The sequence below is a fragment of the Entelurus aequoreus genome, linkage group LG01 (assembly GCF_033978785.1).
Source record: "Entelurus aequoreus isolate RoL-2023_Sb linkage group LG01, RoL_Eaeq_v1.1, whole genome shotgun sequence".
Lineage (NCBI taxonomy): Eukaryota > Metazoa > Chordata > Actinopteri > Syngnathiformes > Syngnathidae > Entelurus > Entelurus aequoreus.
Genome location: NC_084731.1, coordinates 60577990 through 60603245, shown reverse-complemented (window position 1 = coordinate 60603245; position 25256 = coordinate 60577990). Strand labels below are relative to the sequence as shown.

Here is a 25256-nt window from a genome sequence, read left to right as displayed (position 1 = left end):
CATTTGTGGAAAAATATTTTCTTCTTCTAAAATTTTGTGTGTGCTGCTTATATGCCGGCCGCTCTAAAGTCCGGAAAATACGGTAATCAACATCGAGTTGACATTGAAGTTTTAATGAGTGCGATATATGATTTGAGTGACGGACATGTTGGCCAAATTGAGAATTGTTGAGCCTCGCGTTTGTTCGTCTCTCGGCAGGCAGAAAGAGGTCTCACTCTGTGCATCTCTCTCAGCACCTGAGCACGCTTATTTAACAGTACAATTAACTGAACGCAGTGAAGTGGGTCCATGACGATGACTTCTGTTTTGTTTGATCAGCCGTTTTACTGCCATGTTACAGACACCGTTTGGAAACAATTAAGGTGTGTAAATAAACATTTACAAAATATTTCTGTGTAAATAACTCATTTCACGACATTTATATATGCGGCTTATAGTCCGGTGCGGCTAATTTGTGGAAAAATATTTTCTTCTTCTAAAATTTTGTGGGTGCGGCTCTATAGTCCGGAAAATACCGTAATCAACATCGAGTTGACATTGAAGTTTTAATTAGTGCGATATATGATCGCAAAAGGCTGAAGTTTTTGTTTAGCATTTGAGTGACGTACATGCTGGCCAAATTGAGAATTGTTGACATCACGTTTGTTCGTTTCTCACTTCAAATAGAATTAACTGAACGCAGTGAGGTGGGTCCATGACGATGACTTCTGTTTTGTTTGGTCAGCTGTTTTACTGCCGTGTGACAATCACCGTTTGGAAACAATTCCAGTATGTAAATAAACATTTAAAAAATATTTCTGTGTAAATAACTAATTTCACAACGTATATATCTGCTTGGTTAATGGTTAACATTGAATTGGCAATTCAGAACATTTTAATAAACCATTAAAAATTAGCTGGGATCAAAGTGTTGTTTGCTGATTAATGATTTAAAGGCCTACTGAAATGAAATGTTCTTATTTAAACGGGGATAGCAAATCCATTCTATGTGTCATACTTGATCATTTCGCGATATTGCCATATTTTTGCTGAAATGATTTAGTAGAGAACATTGACGATAAAGTTTTGGTCGCTGATAAAAAAGCCTTGCCTGTACCGGAAGTAGCGTGACGTCACAGGTTGAACATTTGCACATTGTTTACACCAGCAGCGAGAGCGATTCGGACCGAGAAAGCGACGATTACCCCATTAATTTGAGCCAGGATGAAAGATTTGTGGATGAGGGACGTGAGAGTGAAGGATTAGAGTGCAGTGCAGGACGTATCTTTTTTCGCTCTGACCGTAACTTAGGTACAAGGGATCATTGGATTCCACACTCTCTCCTTTTTCTATTGTGGATCACGGATTTGTATTTTAAACCACCTCGGATACTATATCCTCTTGAAAATGAGAGTCGAGAACGCGAAATGGACATTCACAGTGACTTTTATCTCCATGACAATACATCGGCGTAACACTTTAGCTACGGAGCTAACATGATAGCATCGTACTTAACTGCATATAGAAACAGACGAAATAAGCCCCTGACTGGAAGGATAGACAGAAGATCAACAATACTACCAAACTCTGGACCTGTAACCACACGGTTAATACTGTACCGCCTGGCGAAGCCTAGCAATGCTGTTGCTAACGACGCCATTGAAGCTAACTTAGCTACGGGACCTCGACAGAGCTATGCTAAAAACATTAGCTCTCCACCTACGCCAGCCCTCATCTGCTCATCACCACCCGTGCTCACCTGCGTTCCAGCGATCGACGGCGCGACGAAGGACTTCACCCGATCATCGATGCGGTCGGCGGCCCAGAGACAGAGAAAGTCAAGGTGAGGACAGCGGCGCGGCGGCGGGCGTTGTAGCTTTCGACGACACCCCGGCCGCCATCAGAGTCGGCAAGAAACAGATATTTCCCCAAAGTTACGTACGTGACATGCACATAGCGGCACGCACATACGGGCAAGTGATCAAATGTTTGGAAGCCAAAGCTGTACTCACGGTAGCGCGTCTGCTATCCAACTCAAAGTCCTCCTGGTTGTGTTGCTGTAGCCAGCCGCTAATACACCGATCCCACCTACAGCTTTCTTCTTTGCAGTCTCCATTGTTAATTGAACAAATTGCAAAAGATTCACCAACACAGATGTCCAGAATACTGTGGAATTTAGCGATGAAAACAGACGACTTAAGCTGGCTACCATGTTATTCCAAAATGTCTGGTTCAACCAGTGACGTCACGCGCAAACGTCATCACACAGAGACGTTTTCAGCCGGAAGTTTCCCGGGAAATTTAAAATTGCACTTTATAAGTTAACCCGGCCGTATTGGCATGTGTTGCAATGTTAAGATTTCATCATTGATATATAAACTATCAGACTGCGTGGTCGGTAGTAGTGGGTTTCAGTAGGCCTTTAATTATTTTCGCATGTTCATGCATTTTATGTGTAAACCCCAAAACCAGTGAAGTTGGCACGTCGTGTAAATGGTAAATAAAAACAAAATACAATGATTTGCAAATCCTTTTCAACCTATATTCAATTGAATAGACTGCAAAGACAAGATACTTAACGTTCGAACTGGAAAACGTTGTTATTTTTTGCAAATATTAGCTCATTTGGAATTTGAAGCCTGCAACAGGTTTCAAAAAACCTGGAACAAGTGACAAAAAAGACTGAGAAAGTTGAGAAATGCTCATCAAACACTTATTTGGAACATTCCACAGGTGAACAGGCTAATTGGGAACAGGTGGGTGTCATGATTGGGTATAAAAGCAGCTTCCATGAAATGCTCAATCATTCACAAATAAGGTTTGGGCGAGGGTCACCACTTTGTGAACAAATGCGTGAGCAAATTGTCGAACAGTTTAAGAACAACATTTCTCAACGTGCTTTTACAAGGAATTTAATGATTTCACCATCTACAGTCTGTAATATCATGAAAAGGGTCGGAGAATCTGGAGAAATTGTCACAACATGGACTATGGCGACGCAAATTACTGCGTGGATTGCTTTCCCTTAGTGCAAAATGACTGGACCGGACAAGGCTTGCAGGTAAAGACATGTTTAATTTATATCAAAAGAATAAACAAAAGGCGCGCACAAGGCAGAGATACAAACTAAACGCAGGGAACAAAACGTAAACACGTAGCGTGAAACTATGGACATGAATAAACAAAAAGCTTTAAAAATGAAAACGAGCAGCATGAACTGTGGTATCGCATGACATATCAAGGGTTGGAGTTGGGGGTTAAATCACCAAAATGATTCCCGGGCGCGGCGCCGCTGCTGCCCACTGCTCCCCAAGGGGATGGGTCAAATGCAGAGGACAAATTTCACCACATCTAGTGTGTGTGTGACAATCATTGGTACTTTAATTTAATAAGCAAGACTTACTGTGGCAAGAAAAGCGCATGTACAGAGCATGGAAAGATCATCAGAGTAACAAGGGAAATGTCGCCAGGACGACCAACTGAAAATGACAGGCTTAAATAGTAGTGACATGATTAACACAGGTGCGTGAGTCCAAAACGTGAAACAGGTGAAACTAATGAGTTGTCATGGAAACAAAACAAACAAGAGTGCAAGAACAGGAACTAAAAAGAGTCCAAAAACCAAACAGAACATAGCCAAACAAAACCTTATCAAAAGACATGACAGAAATCACTGCACGTAAGCAATTATATTACGAACCTTCTATCCCTCAGGCGGTACTGCATCAAAAAGTGACATCAGTGTGTAAAGGATATCACCACATGGGCTCAGGAACACTTCAGAAAACCACTGTCAGTAACTACAGTTTGTCGCTACATCTGTAAGTGAAAGGTAAAACTCTATTATGCAAAGCGAAAGCCATTTATCAACAACACCCAGAAACGCTGCTGGCTTCGCTGGGCCAGAACTCATCTAAGATGGACTGATGCAAAGTGGAAAAGTGTTCTATGGTCTGACGAGTCCACATTTCAAATAGTTTTCGGAAACTGTGGACGTTGTGTCCTCCGGGCCAAAGAGGAAAAGAACCATCCGGATTGTTTTAGGCGCAAAGTTCAATAGCCAGCATCTGTGATGGTATAGGGGTGTGTTAGTGCCCAAGACATGGGTAACTTACACATATGTGAAGGCACCATTAATGCTGAAAGGTACATACAGGTTTTGGAGCAACATATGTTGCCATCCATGCAACGTTTTCATGGACGCCCCTGCTTATTTCAGCAAGTCAATGCCAAGCCACATGTTACAACAGTGTGGCTTCATACTAAAAGAGTGCGGGTACTGGCCTGCTTGTAGTCCAGACCTGTGTCCCATTGAAAATGTGTGGGGCAATATGAAGCCTAAAATACCACAATGGAGACCCCAGACTGTTGAACAACTTAAGCTGTACATCAAGCAAGAATGGGAAATAATTCCACCTGAAAAGCTTCAAAAATTGGTCTCCTCAGTTCCCAAATGTTTACTGACTGTTAAAAGGAAAGGCCATGTAACACAGTGGTAAAAATGCCCCTGTGCCAACTTTTTTTTCAATGTGTTTCTGCCATTAAATTTTAAGTTAATGATTAATTGCAAAAATACATTAAGTTTTCTCAGTTCGAACTAGGGCTGGGCGATATATCGATATACTCGATATATCGCGGGTTTGTCTCTGTGCGATATAGAAAATGACTATATCGTGATATTCGAGTATACGTTCTCACGCAATTGCTTTTAGCTGCGGGGCATTAAACTGCATGTTTCTCACTCTTTCCTGTCTCTCCTTCTCACAGAGACTTTAAAACAAGCGCACCTTTTTACATACGTCACACGCTCCTGTGATGAGCGTTAGCTGTGATGCAAACAGCTAACGGTGTGGTTTGAGTGGTAATACGAGAGAAAGAATGTGCGAATCTGGTAACAAATGGAGGAATAATTAATTCCCAAGAAAAACAGCACGAGGTTCATCGTCTGACGGTGGTTTGACTTCAAGCGCGAATATGTCTTTACATCATGTCAACATCTCCGTTCGGTGCCACACCAACTAAATGCCGAAGCAACTATTTCCACATCAACACCGTAGGACATATACTATTTGATATGCAGCTCATTTTTATGTGACACTTATTGAAATATCTTGTGTGTCATCATGCACAAAAGGGCACTTATAGCTTGTTTTAAAATGTCTCTGACAATCTTGCACTTTCTGTTTTGGAAATGACATGAATGTTTGTGCCACTGCTTAATAACTGTTTAATAAATACACTTTTGGTAAATTGACTTAGTTGTGATTTCCCTCTCTGCATGAAAGTTTAAAATGAGCATGTATTAATGCAGTATGAACAAGAATGTTTTAATGTAGACACATAGAATCGTCATACTGCTGTGATTATATGTATCAAGTTTTCATTTAAGGCTAAGGCAAAATATCGAGATATATATCGTGTATCGCGATATGGCCTAAAAATATCGAGATATTAAAAAAAGGCCATATCGCCCAGCCCTAGTTCGAACATTAAATATCTTGTCTTTGCGGTCTATTCAATTGAATATACAATGAAAAGGATTCGCAAATCATTGTATTCTGTTCTTATTTGCAAATTACACAATGTGCCAACTTCACTGGTTTTGGGTTTTGTATAAAAGATGAAATTGGAATCGTAATTTTGGAGAGAAAAATTGCAATGAGGTTTTTTCTCCAAATTGTGCAGCCCTACTATAAGTCGTTCATGCAGAAAGAATGTGAGAAGTGTTGAACATGGCATTGGATTTGGACCAAACCCTTTCTGCGAAACTCTTTGCACACCATATGGACCCAGCAGGTTCCATAGATTTTATTGGAATGTAATAAAAAAAAGCACTCAACGGACTAAATAAGAAAAAAACCTTGACTGAAACTGGCACCAGCGTAGTTCTGAAAATAGACACACACAAACACAGCAGACGGAACAGGTAGAGGCAAACCCACTGACAGAGACACACACACACACACTTGCCCCTAACCTACATGTACGCTACCGACTGTGCTGCGGGTCAGTCAGTTGCCACAAAGTAGCTATTACAGGGGTGTCAAACTCATTTTAGATGGGGGGCCACATGGAGAAAAATCTACTCCCAAGTGGGCCGGACTGGTGAAATCACGGCACGATAACTTAAAAATAAAGACAATTTCAGTGAACAATGGGAGACCGGACTTTCTGCTCCGCTGCTCCCAGTCTGTGGAACGCTCTCCCTGACCACCTGAGGGCACCACAGACTGTGGATGCTTTTAAAAAAGGCTTGAAAACCCTTCTTTTTAAAAAAGCCTTTTTTTTTTTTTTTTTAGATATATGCATACTAGTTTTAGCGATTTGGCTGTTCTAGTTTTTATTTATTTTTTATTATCTTTTAATTTTTTTCTAATTTATTTATTTATTTTATTTTATTTTTTTAATACACTGTAGCACTTTGAGGTTGTTTACTCTATGTAAAGTGCTTTTTACAAATAAAATCTATTATTATTATTATTATTATTAAAAAAATAATATAAAAACCTAATTACAGGATGTTATTTATGTAGTTTGCTTACATCGTGTGGTATATTTTTTAATTTTTTTTTACATATGTAGCATAATCTAGAAAGACACAAATAATTGCTATTGTGACATCTAGTGGACACAATTAAAACAGCAGTTTCTTTCATTCAAAAATTTCGGCTCATTTTTATACTTAGTAAACTCATCCCGCGGGCCGGATAAAACCTGTTCACGGGCCTGATCCGGCCCACGGGCCTTACGTTTGACACCCCTGAGCTATTACCAAAGGGTAGGATGTGATCTGTCACCGGAGTCCCGGAAACAAACGCTCATAGCTCGCAATCACAGGCTCATACCTCCACTTCCAACCTCCCACTCCTCATTTGCTGTGGAACGGTAGAAAGAGCAGACTTAGACAATGTGGAGCGTTTGTATTTTTTTACATCGTGTTTAGAAGCCAATCATTAAGACACTTAGCGCCATAGCTGTGGGCGCTATTACTGTGGAACTCAACCTCTTAAGTCAGTAAATGACACAGTAGAGCTATTGGGTTCACATTTGCCTTATTTCCAACTGGAGCAAGACAAATATACATCAATGGTGGTGTCATGGCAGCGTGATTGTGCAACCTTTGGCTTTGACACAGTAGGCGTAGCTGAGCTCCAGACGACAAGAGTGAGAGACTGTCTCTCTGGCTGACATGTCGGACTGATATGAGGGAGGGAAACGGGGGGGGGGGGTGTTTGATAGCAATATGACTCACGACATTTATCCATCTATTTCTTACACGTGCACATCGACAAAGAAGAGCCAAGAGGAGCAAAAAGGAACGCAAAACTGGCCCGTCTGAGGGAATTCAGTCAGACTTGACCTGAATAAATCCATTAGCATCTCGTTATTATAATGGACTAAGACTTGAACTTTAGCAGACACATTAAGTCAATAACACCAGCAGCTTTTTACCACCTAGAAAAACATGTTTGAAATCAGAGGAATGATGTCTAAATCAGACTTAGAAAGACTAATCCATGCCTTGGTCTCTAGCAGGTCTCGAAACCAGCTGCAAAGCAGCTGCAGTACATCTAAAATGCTGCTGCTCAAGTCCTGACTAGAACCAGGAAATATGACCATATTAATCCAGTACTCAGGTTACTGCACTGGCTTCCTGTTGCCCAGAGAATATACTTTAATACAGCTCGGCTTGTGTACAAGTCTTTTCGTGGTCTTGTGCCAAAGTACATCTCTGACGTGTTAGAACCGTATGAACCATCTCGGGCTCTGAGAACCTCAGGGAGTGGTCTCCTGCTGGTGCCCAGAGTCAGGACCAAACATGGTGAAACTGTGTTCCAGTTTTATGCTACTAAAATAAATCAGGAATAGTCTTCCAGAAGATGTGAGACAGGCCTTGAATCCAGGCTGAAAACACGTTTATATAATTCTGCATATGGCGATTAAAAATAGTTTATCTACACTCTTTGATTTGAATTTAAATTATGTTTGTTTCTATGATGATTTTATTTAATGATTTTAATTTGAACTGTTTTTATTTTTACCCTCTTCTAATTTTCTGTAAAACACTTAAATGGCCTAATAACAAACTTCCATCCATCCATTTTCAGACACATATATACAGTATACATATACATGTACAGTATACAGACACATATATATATATATATATATATATATATATATATATATATATATATATATATATATATATATATATATATATATATATATATATGTATATATGTATATATATATATATATATATATATATATATATGTATATATATATATATATATATATATATATATATATATATATATATATATATATATATATATATATATAAATATATATATATATATATATATATATATATATATATATATATATATATATATATATACATTAATATACACATATATATACATACATGTAGATATATATATATATATATATATATATATATATATATATATATATATATATATATATATATATATATATATATATATATATATATATATATATATATATATATATATATACATTTATATACATATATATACATATATTTATATATACATATCAGTGACGTGCGGTGAGGTTCATGGCTGGTGAGGCACTGACTTCATCACAGTCAGATTTACAAACATATGAACCCTAAAGAGTATCTTATTCACCATTTGATTGGCAGCAGTTAACGGGTTATGTTTAAAAGCTCATACCAGCATTCTTCCCTGCATGGCACTCAGCATCAAGCAAAAAAGCACATTTAATTAAAAAAACGTTATTATGGTCTTACCTTTATGTAATATATTGGGTTGGAGGAAATAACCAGGCGAGGTGATGAAGTACGTCTCTTTACTGTAGACTTCAGAACAGACTCAACACACTTGACGTCAGGTGCGCAACACCACGTAAATCGTTGGCCAACCAAAAAGTAACCCAGTACACTATAGCCAACATTAACCAGGAGATGGCAACAGACAAACATCCATCCATCCATTTTCTACCGCGTATTCCCTTCGGGGTCGCGGGGGGCGCTGGAGCCTATCTCAGCTACAATCGGGCGGAAGGCGGGGTACACCCTGGACAAGTCGCCACCTCATCGCAGGGCCAACACAGACTAGACAGACAACATTCACACTCACATTCACACACTAGGGCCAATTTAGTGTTGCCAATCAACCTATCCCCAGGTGCATGTCTTTGGAGGTGGGAGGAAGCCGGAGTACCCGGAGGGAACCCACGCAGTCACGGGGAGGACATGCAAACTCCACACAGAAAGATCCCGAACCCGGGATTGAACTCACGACTACTCAGGACCTTCGTATTGTGAGGCAGACGCACTAACCCCTCTTCCACCGTGCTGCCCACAGACAAACATAGATCACTCTATTACATTCCTCCCCTTTTAGAAATGTAGAAGTTACTCAAAAGAAATAAACAACCGAATCAAAAAATGCAGCAGCTCAATAAGAAGCCAAAAAGTGCAAAAGCAATAATGTTCGTGTTGGAGGAGTTGTGAATGAATGAAATATGAAATCCGTGCTGCAGTCTGCAGGTGTACCTAATGTTGTGGCCCTGTCATTCACAACTCCTCCAACACGAACATTATTGTTTTTGCACTTTTTGGCTTCTTATTAAATAACTTTTTTAAATAGATTTAATCTTGCACGTGGAAAGTTTAAGTGTGGGCTTTAGTTGATATAACACTCCCGTCAGGGGGTGCATTCTACGGCGGGGTGCATTCTCTACCACCAGGAGGCGGGATTACTGCGAGCCTCACACAGTGCGTCTTCGCAGCAGTTTTATGATTGCTCAGCACAAGAAATACTTTACACACATACAGTTGTTGACAAAATACACTGTACATTATATACCTCAGCTAACTAAACTATGGAAATGTATAATATTGTTCATATAGCAATACGGTCTCACTGCACAGCAGGCCAGCAGTTAGCCGAGTCCGCAATCCATGTTGAGGCACAACGCAGTGACGTGCCTCAACTGGCTGCTGATCACAGCAGGTCTCTTCTCAGTATTTGAACGGCAAATTCAGCGATTTTGAATAAAAATAATCTAAAACTGGTGAAGTTAAATGGAAAATAACTTTATAGTATAATCACTGGATACATATAACAATTTAATTAATTTGTTTTCTTTTTACATTTTTTTTCTTTCCATGATGGCAGGTGAGGCCCCGCCTCACCTGGTGGTAGTATTATTCTCTGGGCCTGTTTTGCTGCCAATGGAACTGGTGCTTTAAATGGGACAATGAAAAGGGAGGATTACCTCCAAATTCTTCAGGACAACCTTAAATCATCAGCCCGGATGTTGGGTCTTGGACGCAGTTGGGTGGTCCAACAGGACAATGACCCCAAACACACGTCAAAAGTGGTAAAGGAATGGCTAAATCAGGCTAGAATTAAGGTTTTAGAATGGCCTTCCCAAAGTCCTGACTTAAATGTGTGGACAATGCTGAAGAAACAAGTCCATGTCAGAAAACCAACACATTTAGCTGAACTGCCCCAATTTTGTCAAGAGGAGTGGTCAAAAATTCAAGCAGAAGCTTGCCAGAAGCTTCTGGATGGCTACCAGAAGCGCCTTATTGCAGTGAAACTTACCAAGGGACATGTAAGCAAATATTAACATTGCTGTATGTATACTTTTGACCCAGCAGATTTGCTCACATTTTCAGTAGACCCATAATACATTCATAAAAGAACCAAACTTCATGAATGTTTTTGTGACCAAAAAGTATGTGCTCCAATCACTCTATCACAAAAAAAATAAGAGTTGTAGAAATGATTGGAAACTCAAGACAGCCATGACATTATGTACATGTAGCTCTGATGTGCTACTTTTGCTGTGTAGCTTGTAGTGTAGCTTGCTACAATTCTCCGGAGATAGATTCCCCTGTAGCTTAACTACATTTAATGGAGAGTAACTTGTAGCTTAGCGTACTACATTACTACATTTTCCAAGTAGCTTGCCCATCACTGTACACTGTTGCTGTTGAACTAAAACACAAATGGTGTGGCTCAAATATCACACAGAGCGAATTAAAGGTGACTTAATTCCTTTGAAAGTACAAAATGTTCTTGTAAGAAAGACAGACAAAGGTTGAGAGAGTGAGGTTTAGAGGCTGACGGAAGGGAACGTGACGTCAGACGTTTAACTGATTTAATCTAATATCCATTTAGGGTTCATATTGATTCGACTGATTACATAACGTGCCGCGAACAGTGAACAATGAAATGAGACCTACAAATGGAAGCACATGTCACGGTGGCAGTCACATTTACCTCGCGTTGACGAGGTAACCTGGTTTGCATTTGGGAGAAGAGAAAGGAAGAATAAAGGAGGGAAGTGTGCTGATTTGGAATCCAACTTGTTTATGCACTGAAATCAGGATCTTAACCTATTTGGCTGACAACCTGGATATTTCTGCGGGGCTACTGGTAAAAGGTCAGGATATGTGACTCATCCGACCTGGTAATATGTAATGGAAACACCACTTTCACGAGCCTCCCTCCGTTTGTGCGTCTGCGTGTGAACGTCTGCGTGAGAACGCGCTGTTACTCACACGTGATACTCCTGCCGCTTTTGCATTTGCCGCCGTCCTCGCCCTGTGACCTCTCGGGGTGATCCGACCTCAATATGAGGGGCTCAGTGTAGGTGTTGGCCACATCTGAAAGACAAACAGACACGTTACTTGACATCGTAACCATCGCATGAAACCACGCAAATTGACCATTTTGAGAGAACTCCATTTTGAAAGGGGATTCTCACCCCGTTCTGTGTGACTTGCTGCTTTCCTTGGCCTTATCTACGTGATTAACCATCCGTGCACTCCCCCCCGCTGAGTAAACATGTCAACCCTCGTGTTGTTCACGTCCGCGAGCACTTCGTTCATTCAAGAAGCAGTTGTGCTGACTCCAACAAAACAGAAGATTTTGTCTGTGTTGATGTGCTCTCTGTCCTGAACTTGCATCTGGAAGTCGTTAAGAGTCATCCCCTTGGGACTGTTCAGGTTTCTATGTGCACGTTTGTGTAACCTGAAATCTCGTGGCTCGTTGACTGTTTATGTGAAAGTGCATTTATGTACAGTCGTGGTCAAAAGTTTACATACACTTGTAAAAAACATAATGTCATGGCTGTCGTGAGTTTCCAATCATTTCTACAACTCTTATTTTTTTGTGATAGAGTGATTGGAGCACATACTTGTTGGTCACAAACAACATTCATGAAGTTTGGTTCTTTTATAAATGTATTATGGGTCTACTGAAAATGTGAGCAAATCGGCTGGGTCAAAAGTATACATACAGCAATGTTAATATTTGGTTACATGTCCCTTCGCAAGTTTCACTGCAATAAGGCGCTTTTGGTAGCTTCTGGCAAGCTGGTGAATTTTTGACCACTCCTCTTGACAATTTTTTTTTCATCTGACATCACATAGACAAAGATAAGACCTTCTGGAGGACAGTTCTGTGGTCAGATGAAACAAAAAAAAATTGCTGTTTGGCCACAACACCCAGCAATATGTTTGGAGGAGAAAAGGTGAGGCCTTTAATCACAGGAACACCATTCCCACCGTCAAGCATGGTGGTGGTAGTATTATGCTCTGGGACTGTTTTGCTGCCAATGGAGCTGGTGCTTTAAATGGGACAATGAAAAAAGAGGATTACCTCCAAATTCTTCAGGACAACCTAAAATCATCAGCCCGGAGGTTGGAACTTGGGCGCAGTTGGGTGTTTCAACAGGACAATGACCCCAAACACACATCAAAAGTGGTAAAGGAATGGCTAAATCAGGCTAGAATTAAGGTTTTAGAATGACCTTCCCAAAGTCCTGACTTAAATGTGTGGACAATGCTGAAGAAACAAGTCCATGTCAGAAAACCAACACATTTAGCTGAACTGCACTAATTTTGTCAAGAGGAGTGGTCAAAAATTCAACCAGAAGCTTGTGGATGGCTACCAGAAGCACCTTATTGTAGTGAAACTTGCCAAGGGACATGTAAGCAAATATTAACATTGCTGTATGTATACTTTTGACCCAGCAGATTTGCTCACATTTTCAGTAGACCCATAATAAAATCATAAAAGAACCAAACTTTATGAGTGTTTTTTGTGACCAACAATTATGTTCTCTACAAATGTATGTAAACTTTTGATCGTGACTGTATATAAATATATGTATATATATATATATTTATATATATATATATATAATATTATATATATATATATATATATATATATATATTATATATATATATATATATATATATATATATATATATATATATATATATATATACACACACACATACATACATACATACATACATATGTACATCTATATACATTAGGGGTATAACGGTACGTGTATTTATTTGTATTGAACCGTTTCGGTACGGGGTTTAGGTTCGGAGGTGTACCAAACGAGTTTCCACACAAAATTATTAAGTAGCCGCCTCCGCTTCCTTCTGCCTCTGTCTCTGTCAGTACTCTACACAGCACCCAGCATTGTCCCACCCACACAACCATCTGATTGGTTACAAACAGAGCGGTAACAGCCAATCAGCAGTGCGTATTCTGAGCGCATGTAGTAGTCAGTGCTTAGCGTTTAGCACAGGGGTCCCCAAACGTTTTGAGTTCGGGGCCGCATTGGGGTAAAACAATTTGGCTGGGAGGCCGCACTATATATATATATATAATATATATATATATATATATATATATATATATATATATATATATATATATATATATATATATATATATGTGTATATATTATATGTAAATGTGTGTGTGTGTGTGTGTGTATATGTATATGTATATGCTCCTCTCTTAGATGCCACCTTACCATGGTAGAGGAGTTTGCGTGTCCCAATGATCCTAGGAGCTATGTTGTCTGGGGGCTTTATGCCCCCTGGTAGGATCTCCCAAGATAAACAGGTCCTAGGTGAGGGATCAGACAAAGAGCAGCTCGAAGACCTCCATGAAAAATAAAAGCAAAGGACCCAGATTTCCCTCGCCCGGACGCGGGTCACCGGGGCCCCCCTCTGGAGCCAGGCCCGGAGGTGGGGCACGATGGCAAGCGCCTGGTGGCCGGGCCTGTCCCCATGGGGCCCGGCCGGGCACAGCCCGAAGAGGCAACGTGGGTCCCCTCTCCAATGGGCTCACCACCCATAGCAGGGGTCATAGAGGTCGGGTGCGATGTGAGCTGGGCGGCAGCCGAAGGCAGGGCACTTGGCGGTCCGATCCTCGGCTACAGAAGCTAGCTCTTGGGACGTGGAACGTCACCTCGCTGGGGGGGAAGGAGCCTGAGCTAGTGCGCAAGGTGGAGAAGTTCCGGCTAGATAAGTCGGACTCACTTCGACGCACAGCAAGGGCTCTGGAACCAGTTCTCTCGAGAGGGGCTGGACTCTCTTCCACTCTGGCGTTGCTGGCAGTGAGAGGCGACGGGCTGGGGTGGCAATTCTTGTTGCCCCCCGGCTCAGAGCCTGCACGTTGGAGTTCAACCCGGTGGACGAGAGGGTAGCTTCCCTCCGCCTTCGGGTGGGGAAATGGGTCCTGACTGTGGTTTGCGCTTACGCGCCAAACCGCAGCTCAGAGTACCCACCCTTTTTGGATTCACTCGAGGGAGTACTTGAGAGTGATTCCCTTGTTCTACTGGGGGACTTCAATGCTCATGTTGGCAACGACAGTGAAACCTGGAGAGGCGTGATTGGGAAGAATGGCCGCCCGGATCTGAAACCGAGCGGTGTTTTGTTATTGGACTTTTGTGCCCGTCACAAATTGTCCATGACGAACACCATGTTCAAACATAAGGGTGTCCATATGTGCACTTGGCACCAAGACACCCTAGGCCACAGTTCCATGATCGACTTTGTAGTTGTGTTATCGGATTTGCGGCCTCATGTTTTGGACACTCGAGTGAAGAGAGGGGCGGAGCTTTCTACCGATCACCACGTGGTGGTGAGTTGGCTGCGATGGTGGGGGAGGATGCCGGACAGGCCCAAACGCATTGTGAGGGTTTGCTGGGAACGTCTGGCAGAGTCACCTGTCAGAGAGAGTTTCAATTCCCACCTCCGGAAGAACTTTGAACACGAGGGAGGTGCTGGACATTGAGTCCGAATGGACCATGTTCCGCACCTCTATTGTCGAGGCGGCTGATTAGAGCTGTGGCCGCAAGGTAGTTGGTGCCTGTCGTGGCGGTAATCCTAGAACCCGTTGGTGGACACCAGCGGTGAGGGATGCCGTCAAGCTGAAGAAGGAGTCCTATTGGGTTCTTTTAGCTCATAGGACTCCTGAGGCAGCGGACAGGTACCGACAGGCCAAGCGGTGTGCGGCTTCAGCGGTCGCGGAGGCAAAAACTCGGACATGGGAGGAGTTCGGGGAAGCCATGGAAAACGACTTCCGGACGGTTTCGAAGCGATTCTGGACCACCATCCGCCGCCTCAGGAAGGGGAAGCAGTGCACTATCAACACCGTGTATGGTGAGGATGGTGTTCTGCTGACCTCGACTGCGGATGTTGTGCACCGGTGGAGGGAATACTTCGAAGACCTCCTCAATCCCACCAACACGTCTTCCTATGAGGAAGCAGTGCCTGGGGAATCTGTGCTGGGCTCTCCTATTTCTGGGTCTGAGGTTGCTGAGGTAGTTAAAAAGCTCCTCAGTGGCAAGGTGGATGAGATCCGACCGGAGTTCCTTAAGGCTCGGGATGCTGTGGGGCTGTCTCGGTTGACAAGACTCTGCAGCATCGCGTGGACATCGGGGGCGGTACCTCTGGATTGGCAGACCGGGGTGGTAGTTCCTCTCTTTAAGAAGGGGAACCGGAGGGTGTGTTCTAACTATCGTGGGATCACACTCCTCAGCCTTCCCGGTAAGGTCTAATCAGGTGTACTGGAGAGGAGGCTACGCCGGATAGTAGAACCTCGGATTCAGGAGGAACAGTGTGGTTTTCGTCCTGGTCGTGGAACTGTGGACCAGCTCTGTACTCTCGGCAGGGTCCTTGAGGGTGCATGGGAGTTTGCCCAACCAGTCTACATGTGTTTTGTGGACTTGGAGAAGGCATTCGACCGTGTCCCTCTGGAAGTCCTGTGGGGAGTGCTCAGAGAGTATGGGATATCGGACTGTCTGATTGTGGCGGTCCGCTCCCTGTATGATCAGTGCCAGAGCTTGGTCCGCATTGCCGGCAGTAAGTCGGACACGTTTCCAGTGAGGGTTGGACTCCGCCAAGGCTGCCCTTTGTCACCGATTCTGTTCATAACTTTTATGGACGGAATTTCTAGGCGCAGTCAAGGCGTTGAGGGGATCTGGTTTGGTGGCTGCAGGATTAGGTCTCTGCTTTTTGCAGATGATGTGATCCTGATGGCTTCATCTGGCCAGGATCTTCAGCTCTCACTGGATCGGTTCGCAGCTGAGTGTGAAGCGACTGGGATGAGAATCAGCACCTCCAAGTCTGAGTCCATGGTTCTCGCCCGGAAAAGGGTGGAGTGCCATCTCATGGGTTGCGGAGGAGACACTGCCCCAAGTGGAGGAGTTCAAGTACCTCGGAGTCTTGTTCACGAGTGAGGGAAGAGTGGATCGTGAGATCGACAGGCGGATTGCTGCGGCGTCTTCAGTAATGCGGACGCTGTATCGATCCGTTGTGGTGAAAAAGGAGCTGAGCCGGAAAGCAAAGCTCTCAATTTACCGGTCGATCTACGTTCCTATCCTCACCTATGGTCATGAGCTTTGGGTTGTGACCGAAAGAACAAGATCACGGGTACAAGCGGCCGAAATGAGTTTCCTCCGCCGGGTGGCGGGGCTCTCCCTTAGAGATAGGGTGAGAAGCTCTGCCATCCGGGGGGAGCTCAAAGTAAAGCCGCTGCTCCTCCACATCGAGAGGAGCCAGATGAGGTGGTTCGGGCATCTGGTCAGGATGCCACCCGAACGCCTCCCTAGGGAGGTGTTTAGGGCACATCCGACCGGTAGGAGGCCACGGGGAAGACCCAGGACACGTTGGGAAGACTATGTCTCCCGGCTGGCCTGGGAACGCTTCGGGATCCCCCGGGAGGAGCTGGACGAAGTGGCTGGGGAGAGGGAATCTGGGCTTCCCTGCTTAGGCTGCTGCCCCCGCGACCCGACCTCGGATAAGCGGAAGAAGATGGATGGATGGATGGATATATGTCCATGTATATATATATGTATATATATGTGTATATATGTATGTATAAGTGTATATGTGTGTATATATATATATATATATATATATATATATATATATATATATATATATATATATATATATATATATATATATATATATATATATATATATATATATGTATTCATACATATATATTTCTCGCACACTAATTGACTTAAAGAGCGCACTTGCTGCATGTCACGTTATCGATGGTAAAATGCATTTTTAGACAATATGATGTGCCTGAGTGGCTAGGAGACGGTAGAAAATAGACTAGTAAGGACACATTTTTTAAAAAATTATATTTTTTTTTTTTTTTTTTTTTTTTTTTACTTGGGACTTCCCCCAGGCCGGATTTTGGACGCTAGGGGGCCGTATCCGGCCTGCGGGCCGTAGTTTGGGGACCCCTGGTTTAGCAGGTAAGCATCAGGCTGCGGACTCTCCCCAAATTATAATAACATCACTATGAGCCCGTTGACCTTCTAGAAATATAAAAGGCAGCTCAGCTCGCTCGCAGTCCTGGCTTGAGGTGAAGGCTAATTCGCTTTTAGCGTAACGTTAGCTCATTTTGCGGTGTGTGTGTGTGTGTGTGTGTGTGTGTGTGTGTGTGTTTGTGTGTGTGTGTGTGTGCGAGTGTGTGTGTGTGTGTGTGTGTGTGTGTGTGTGTGTGTGTGTGTGTGTGTGTGTGTGTGTGTGTGTGTGTGTGTGTGTGTGTGTGTGTGTGTGTGTGTGTTACGGACAGCAAAGCCCTGTCTGTCTGTTCTTTCACTTTACCTTTTTCTGTGTTGATTGAGCTGTGTTGAAGCAGCAAAAAAGGACATTATGTTAAATGAAGAGTTTCTGTCTCTGATAGTTGATATTCTGTTCTTTCACTTTACCTTTTTCTGTGTTGATTGAGCTGTGTTGAAGCAGCAAAAAAGGACATTATGTTAAATGAAGAGTTTCTGTCTCTGATAGTTGATATAATAATGTAACTGCATCATTAAGCCTACATGAACTCCATGGTGTTCAGGGATTAATAGTCTCTCCTATTGCTATTGTACCATTTCAGCTGTAGTTACATTAATCATTAGAAATGCAGCAGCCTAGTTTTGAATGGCAGGGTCCCTGCTATCACATGTTGATAAAAATATAACATTTACATAATAAAAATCAACAACAGGCTTCCCAAATGCTGAAATAAATTAAGCATGATGAGTTGATTTGAAACTGTTTAATGTTGCACTTTTTATATGTAGAAGAAAAGTTTTGTCATTTTATTTAATCTGAGCAACAATTTGAGGCAGTTTAATGTTGATTAACTTGGGCAGAATTATTATAGTGTTCCCAATGTTAAAAGGATAAAGCCATTGTTTACAAATTTGGTAAATAAATAACCAAAAAATGTATACTTTGTTGTTTTCTTACTGTACCGAAAATGAACCGAACCGTGACCTCTAAACCGAGGTACGTACCGAACCGAAATGTTTGTGTACTGTTACACACTTAATATACATACACATACACACATACATACATATTTATATTCGTATATAAGGGCTATTACATGATTAAAATATTTAATCGCGATTAATCGTATTTTGTTCATAATTAACTCAAAATTATCGCGATTGATCGCAGAAAGATACAATTTTTCACCATTGATAAGTGTACTCTAGACCAGGCCTGGGCAATTATTTTGACTCGGGGGCCACATTTACAGAAAAAAAAATGTGTCTGGGGGCCGGTATATCTATTTTATTAAACACTATTACAAAACCTCACAATAATGTCTGATTGAATGTTAAAAACGTTATGACAGACCGCCTTAAAAAACATAATGGAATTTTACATTTTTCTATGAGGGATAAAACACTGAATATTGACAAAATATGAACGTCACACCCCCTTTCGATCGACACATTTTACAATCAAGTGAAACGCAACAAAAATGCAACAAACAGTGAAATATGAACGCGAAGGGTACAAAATAAACTCACCTACAATCTGATATATGTGATATATCACTAAGCTTTAGAACTTTGTTGTGAAAATCTCCTTCCGTGTCTGTGGATACGCTCCCCGCCCACACTGCTTGGTGCTTCGTCTGAGCTGCTGTGACATAGATTACCATAGTAACTAATTAAAAGACCATAGTAACTCATTAGATTACCATAGTAACTAAGTAGATAACCATAGTAACTAATTAGATTACCATAGTAACTAATTAGATAACCATAGTAACTAATTAGATAACCATAGTAACTAATTAGATTACCATAGTAACTAGTATATCATCCATAAGCGCAGATTCCAACCATTGAAATACTTAGTATAGTTGAAGACTTACGGTCATTAGAAAACATCACTGCACATCATAATGGCAGCTACACTTTCCATCTTAAAGATCTAAAAAAATTATTTGGGAATGTCGGGCGGGCCAGATTGAAAAGCTTAACGAGTCGCATGTGGACCCCGGGCCTTAATTTGCCCAGGTCTGCTCTAGACAGATAATGTTAAAGTTTATATGACCATGACTGGGCAATTAATTAGCTTTGAAGAAATGTTTTTTAAACATATCTTTTTTGAAACATCTCAACACAAAATGGATACAAACACACTTTTAAGGAGAATAAATTAAATATTTACAGTGCGTTTGTATTTCGTAGGAATACAGAATTTGTATTCCTGCTGTAAGTGCACTTGCATTTAGAGGAGATGAGCTACACTTCCATGTTTAGTTGGCAGATTCACGCATTAATAACACAAAATGTGGATTGTTACGATCATGCTTTGATTGTCAAAAATGTTAGGTGATATTTTTTCTGCATTAATAAATGTTTCAGATATTCTGTACTTCACATATTGGGCAAGTTAATGGAATTCATATCTCTGCATGACAATGTTTTAACCTTTTCTACCTATTTAATAATCAATTGTAATATTCAGCATGTTAAACATTCTGCAAGTGTGGACTATCAATCAGAACAGGTTATAAAATAATATACCATAGCGATGGTGATATTGTGTAGTCAACTGTTATTGCCTGCATGCCTGCAGTATTAAACCTTGTCTCAGTGGTAGCAAAGAAGATTGTCCAAAGACAATCTTCTTCTACACTTAATGCCAATATGCCAAAAAACATTTCTTTAGGTAGAAATATCAGAGAATAACAGAATAGCATAATCATATTCTAAGATGATTTTTCGTTGTTTTGTTGGTTGGACCGGATGTGTAGCGTAGCGCTATTATTGTGAAGCCGCCAACCGGACGTGTGTGATTGGTATGAGAAAAGACTTGGCAAAAATGTCCGATAAGAGTGACTTTGTTTCTGCTGAGCTTGTATTCTATCTTACTAAAGCAGTTTGAGTAACAATCTACATTTTATGTTATTAATGCACTCAACTGTAATCCAAACGCGGATGTGAAGCTTCTTCTCTCTATAAGCAGCAATGTCCGCCAGCAGCGTTCGCTCTAATGATGTCGTCTCACGGCGATGGGAGATTGTCTTGTCTGGAGAACGTCTTGCAATTTGGATCTGAGATTTCCATAAGAGCCCCCTCTCATTGTGCAGTTGTGCAGTTGTGCTTCTTTCGAGCTTGTGAATCAACAGTAACTGGACGCCATTACACATTTCCCCGAACTACGGAACGGGCCGAGGGTCAAAAACGTCAATCGCACATTAAAGGAACTCATAGTTAACGCGCTATCATCAGGTCAACTTAGACAGCCCTAATATATTATGTATTTCTATATATATATATATATATATATATATTAAGGCTGCAGCTAACGATTATTTTTCTATCGATTAATCTATAGATTATTTTTTTTCGATTAATCGGTTAATCTATAGATTATTATTATTTCGATTCATCTATAGATTATTTTTCCTTTTACCGATTATTTTTTTATTTAAAACGAAGATGAAAAAATAAATGTTGGCCTGTTTTTTCAAAAGGCATGGCTTTTATTTACAAAAAAAAGAAGTATGGCCACTCAGTCAACATTGACAACAACATGACAAAATATTCTGTAACAATGTAAACATTTAAAACTTTTAACATTTAACAAAATTAAAAGTAGCTTATTTGCTTTTTAATGTGCACATATAAAAGTAAACATCCAGTGCAAATCTTAATATTCTGCAATAGTATAAGCATTTCAAAAGTAAAAGTATTGCTTATTTTGCTTTAAAATGTGCAAAAATAAAGATAAACATCCAATACAAAAAAGTGCAAAACGAAATATTCTGTAACAACAGTGTAAACATTTCAACAAAAGTGAAAGTATTGCTTATTTGCTAAAATGTGCAAAAATAAAGATAAACATCTAATACAAAAAAGTGCCAATCTAAATATTCTGGAGCACTGTAAACATTAAGTATTGCTTTTAAAATGTGCAAAATAAACATCCAGTCCAACACAGTACACAATAACCAATTCTACTCATTCCAGTGAGTGACTAACAGTTGTAATGAAGAAAGGTTAGCATGTCTACATGCTCTGCTTCTTTTCTTGTTTACAATATTCCCAGCAGCTGAAAATAGGCGCTCAGAAGGGGTCGATGTGGCTGGAACTGAGAGCTAATTACCGGTAGCCTTCACCTAGAGCCAGGACTGCGAGTGAGCTGAGCTCCAGTTTATATTCCTAGAAGGTCAACGGGCTCATAGTGATGTTATTAGTAGTTGACTGGGAGGTGTTTATTATCATTTGGGGAGAGTCCGCTGCCTGATGCTCACCTGCTAAACACCTATCTGCTCCACGCTGAAGCGCTGACTACATGCGCTCTGAATACGCACTGCTGATTGGCTGATAACGCTTTGTATAACGCTTTGTGTGTACCAATCAGATGGTTGTGTGGGTGGGACAATGCTGCGTGCTGAGACAGAGGCAGCCGCAGAAGGAGCGAAGCAGCTTGTTAACACTTTAGCAGCTAAAGTTAGCTTTAGCTTAGAAACTCGTTCGGTACACCCCCGTACCGAACCGAAAGCTCCGTACCGAAACGGTTCAATACAAAACACGTACCGTTACACCCCTAGCAGATACAAATGACACATTCATGTTTTTGTGTAATGATGACAACGTATACTCGCGCGGACGATTGACTAGTTGATGGTTTTCTTTTCAAATGTTCGTTCATAGCCGTTGTGCTGCTTTTATAGGCCATTTACGCTCGACACAGTGTGCATACAACAATATTATTAGGCCGTGTATTGAAATACTCCCACACTTTTGATCACTTTTGGCGTGATTTTTTCCCCCTCGCTCGCACAGTCTGCTTTGCGCTCCGCCATGACGGTAGTGTGACGTAAATATGCGACGCGTCGACGCACAAAAACGGCGTCGACGTATTTACGTAACCGATGACGTCGACTACGTCGACGCGTCGTTTCAGCCTTAATATATATATATATATATATATATATATATATATATATATATATATATATATATATGTATATGTATATATACACATATATACTGTATATATGTATATATATACATATATATTGTGTGTGGGTGTTTTGTGTTCACTGGCAACACAGGCTTCTCTAATGAAGCCGTTATTATGCACACACACACACACACACACACACACACACACACACACACATATGTGCACATACACAGCACAGAGGCCTTCAAATCAGGGCAAGCTTGGGCCTCTGAGAGGTGCAGACTCATTCCGAGGCAAATGGGTGCCAGCTGGGTTTGATAAACACACACATACACACACATACACACGCACGCACACGCACACACACACACACACACACACACACACACACACACACACACACACACACACACACACACACACAGGCCAAACCACGCCCTGTGCATGGACTCAACGCTTCCCGGCTATGTTTATTTATTTTAGCCACTTTCACTCACTTCTCTATCTGTATCTCTGTCCCTCACCTCCAAAGTCCAAAATTATCTCCACCTTGACTTCAAAATGCATTCCTTCTAATAACTGGTTTAGCCTTCGTTCACACTTCAGTTACCGTAAAATATTTGCAAAGCTGTCTCAGTTGCAAAACAAGTGGTTCATTAAACACCTCTCAGGTTGATCCATACCATAGAGACAGCTGATAACAGTACCATCATATTAGATTACTGTATTTTATTATATTACAAAGGAATCTATTGTTTTTGACCAAATTACATACCTCCACAACATTAATTTCAAGAGCAATCGCCACACTGTACATGTAGATCAATATGAGGGAAAGCAGTCCCACTTTATATCGTTAGAAAATATAGTGAGAAAAAAGTACAGCAGCATCTTTGCCCCAATTGCAAACTGCAAGGTGGTCTTCAGGTTATGAACGAGTCCTGTGATGTAAGTTGACATGTAGTTAATAGTAAGTTACCTAAATTAAAGGGGTCATATTGAGACGTGTTTCTACATTTAAAAGACTTCCTTGTGGTGGACATAACTTGTAATGGTGGCGTTTTGGTCAAAATGTTGCATATATTTTGTTTTGTTTGCTTTCTGACTGTCTCTTCAGCATGCACCATTTTGTGGGCGGTCTTATTTACAGGCTGAAGTCCTCCTCCAGGCCAAACCCCCTTCGACTGCATCTTCTCCCTGTAAGCCATGTTGTACCGTATTTTTCTGACAATAAGCCGCTACTTTTTTCCTACGCTTTGTACCCTGTAGCTTATAAAATGGTGCTAATTTATGTGTTTTTAATCGCTAACGTCCATAGACAGAGACACTAAAAAGATGTGACGATCTGTCACATTACATCTGTCACATAACAACACATGATATAAGTGTCTATATTAGCTATATTAGCCTACTATCAACATCACTTTAAAAGTCTTATATAAGTGTTGTAATGAAGACAACGCATGATGTAAGTGTCTATATTAGTTATATTAGCCTAACATCAAAATGACTTTAAAAGTCTTATATAAGTGTTATAATAAAGACAACACATGATGTAAGTGTCTAAATTAGCTATATTAGTCTGCTATCAAAATGACTTTAAAAGTCTTATGTAAGTGTTATAATGAAGGCAACACATGATATAAGTATCTATATTAGCCTACTATCAAAATGACTTTAAAAGTCTTATATAAGTGTTATAATGAAGACAACACATGATGTAAGTGTCTATATTAGCTATATTATATATGTCTTACTTGTTTCCTTTATTTTCTGCATTTGTTTCCTGGTCAGCGCTCTTCTTTTTGTTCCATTTCCTGTATGTATCGCAGAGCGCTTTTCCTCTCACCTGTCCCTGATTGGCTTGGGCACATCTGATTGTTGTTGCCAATCAGACTATTATAAACGCCTGTCTCGCCCTCTAGTCAGGGCTCAAAAAATTAATTAACGTTACAGACTCTCATCCTGTGTTACTATATAATCAAAATACTTGTCTGACCTGCACATTTTCCTCCTGTCTCCAGGGTCTTGGGGTCTCAACTAACGCAGCCAAGGGTGTGTTATTGTTTGTGCTATTGCGCCATCTTTAGACAGCAGTTGCTGTGGGTTGAAAATGTAATTCAAGTTTCGTACCTTGAACCGGAAGTATGTAAGTTATATGTTGTACAATATAACTAAAACAATGATTTCTTACTAATCCGTCTGTAGGAGAATGTAATCAAGCTAGCGTTGTTGGCATTAGCGAATATGCGTATTTGCAAGATGCTCTGTTGTTTTTTGTTGTTGTTGTCTCTCTCTGGCTTATTCCCCTCTCGTCCCCCCAATTTCCCCCTTTGTCTTCTTTTTTTTCTTATTTCTATCCCCTCCTGCCCAGGAACTGGTTGCGCCAAACACTAATTACATCCAAAAATTGTATGAAGTCAAATACAAAAAGGCAGAGAAGTATCTCTTGTAAAGCCATTATGTACAGCAGATATGAACATCTACATCAACAATATGATTTGCCTGAGTGGGTGAAAAACAGGATGTGCTTTAAAATATAAAATAAAATAAATTTAAAAAATTACCGAATAACCATCCATCCATTTTCTACTGCTTGTCCCTTTCAGGGTCGCGGGGGGGGGGTTGGAGCATATCTCAGCTGCATTCGGTTGGTTAGGCGGGGTACACCCTGGACAAGTTGCCACCTCA

The 25256-nt window shown here is 41.0% G+C and overlaps 1 protein-coding gene across 2 annotated transcripts in view; it reads right to left on the bottom strand.

Annotated features, from left to right (window-relative positions):
- Positions 1-25256, bottom strand: part of LOC133655381 (myoD family inhibitor domain-containing protein-like) — a 110797-nt gene that overhangs the window by 47971 nt on the left and 37570 nt on the right. For both annotated transcript variants that reach the window (XM_062055499.1, XM_062055492.1), the window contains one exon: positions 11571-11675. In XM_062055499.1, coding sequence (XP_061911483.1) covers positions 11571-11675 — 105 coding nt within the window. The remainder of the gene's footprint in view (positions 1-11570; positions 11676-25256) is intronic.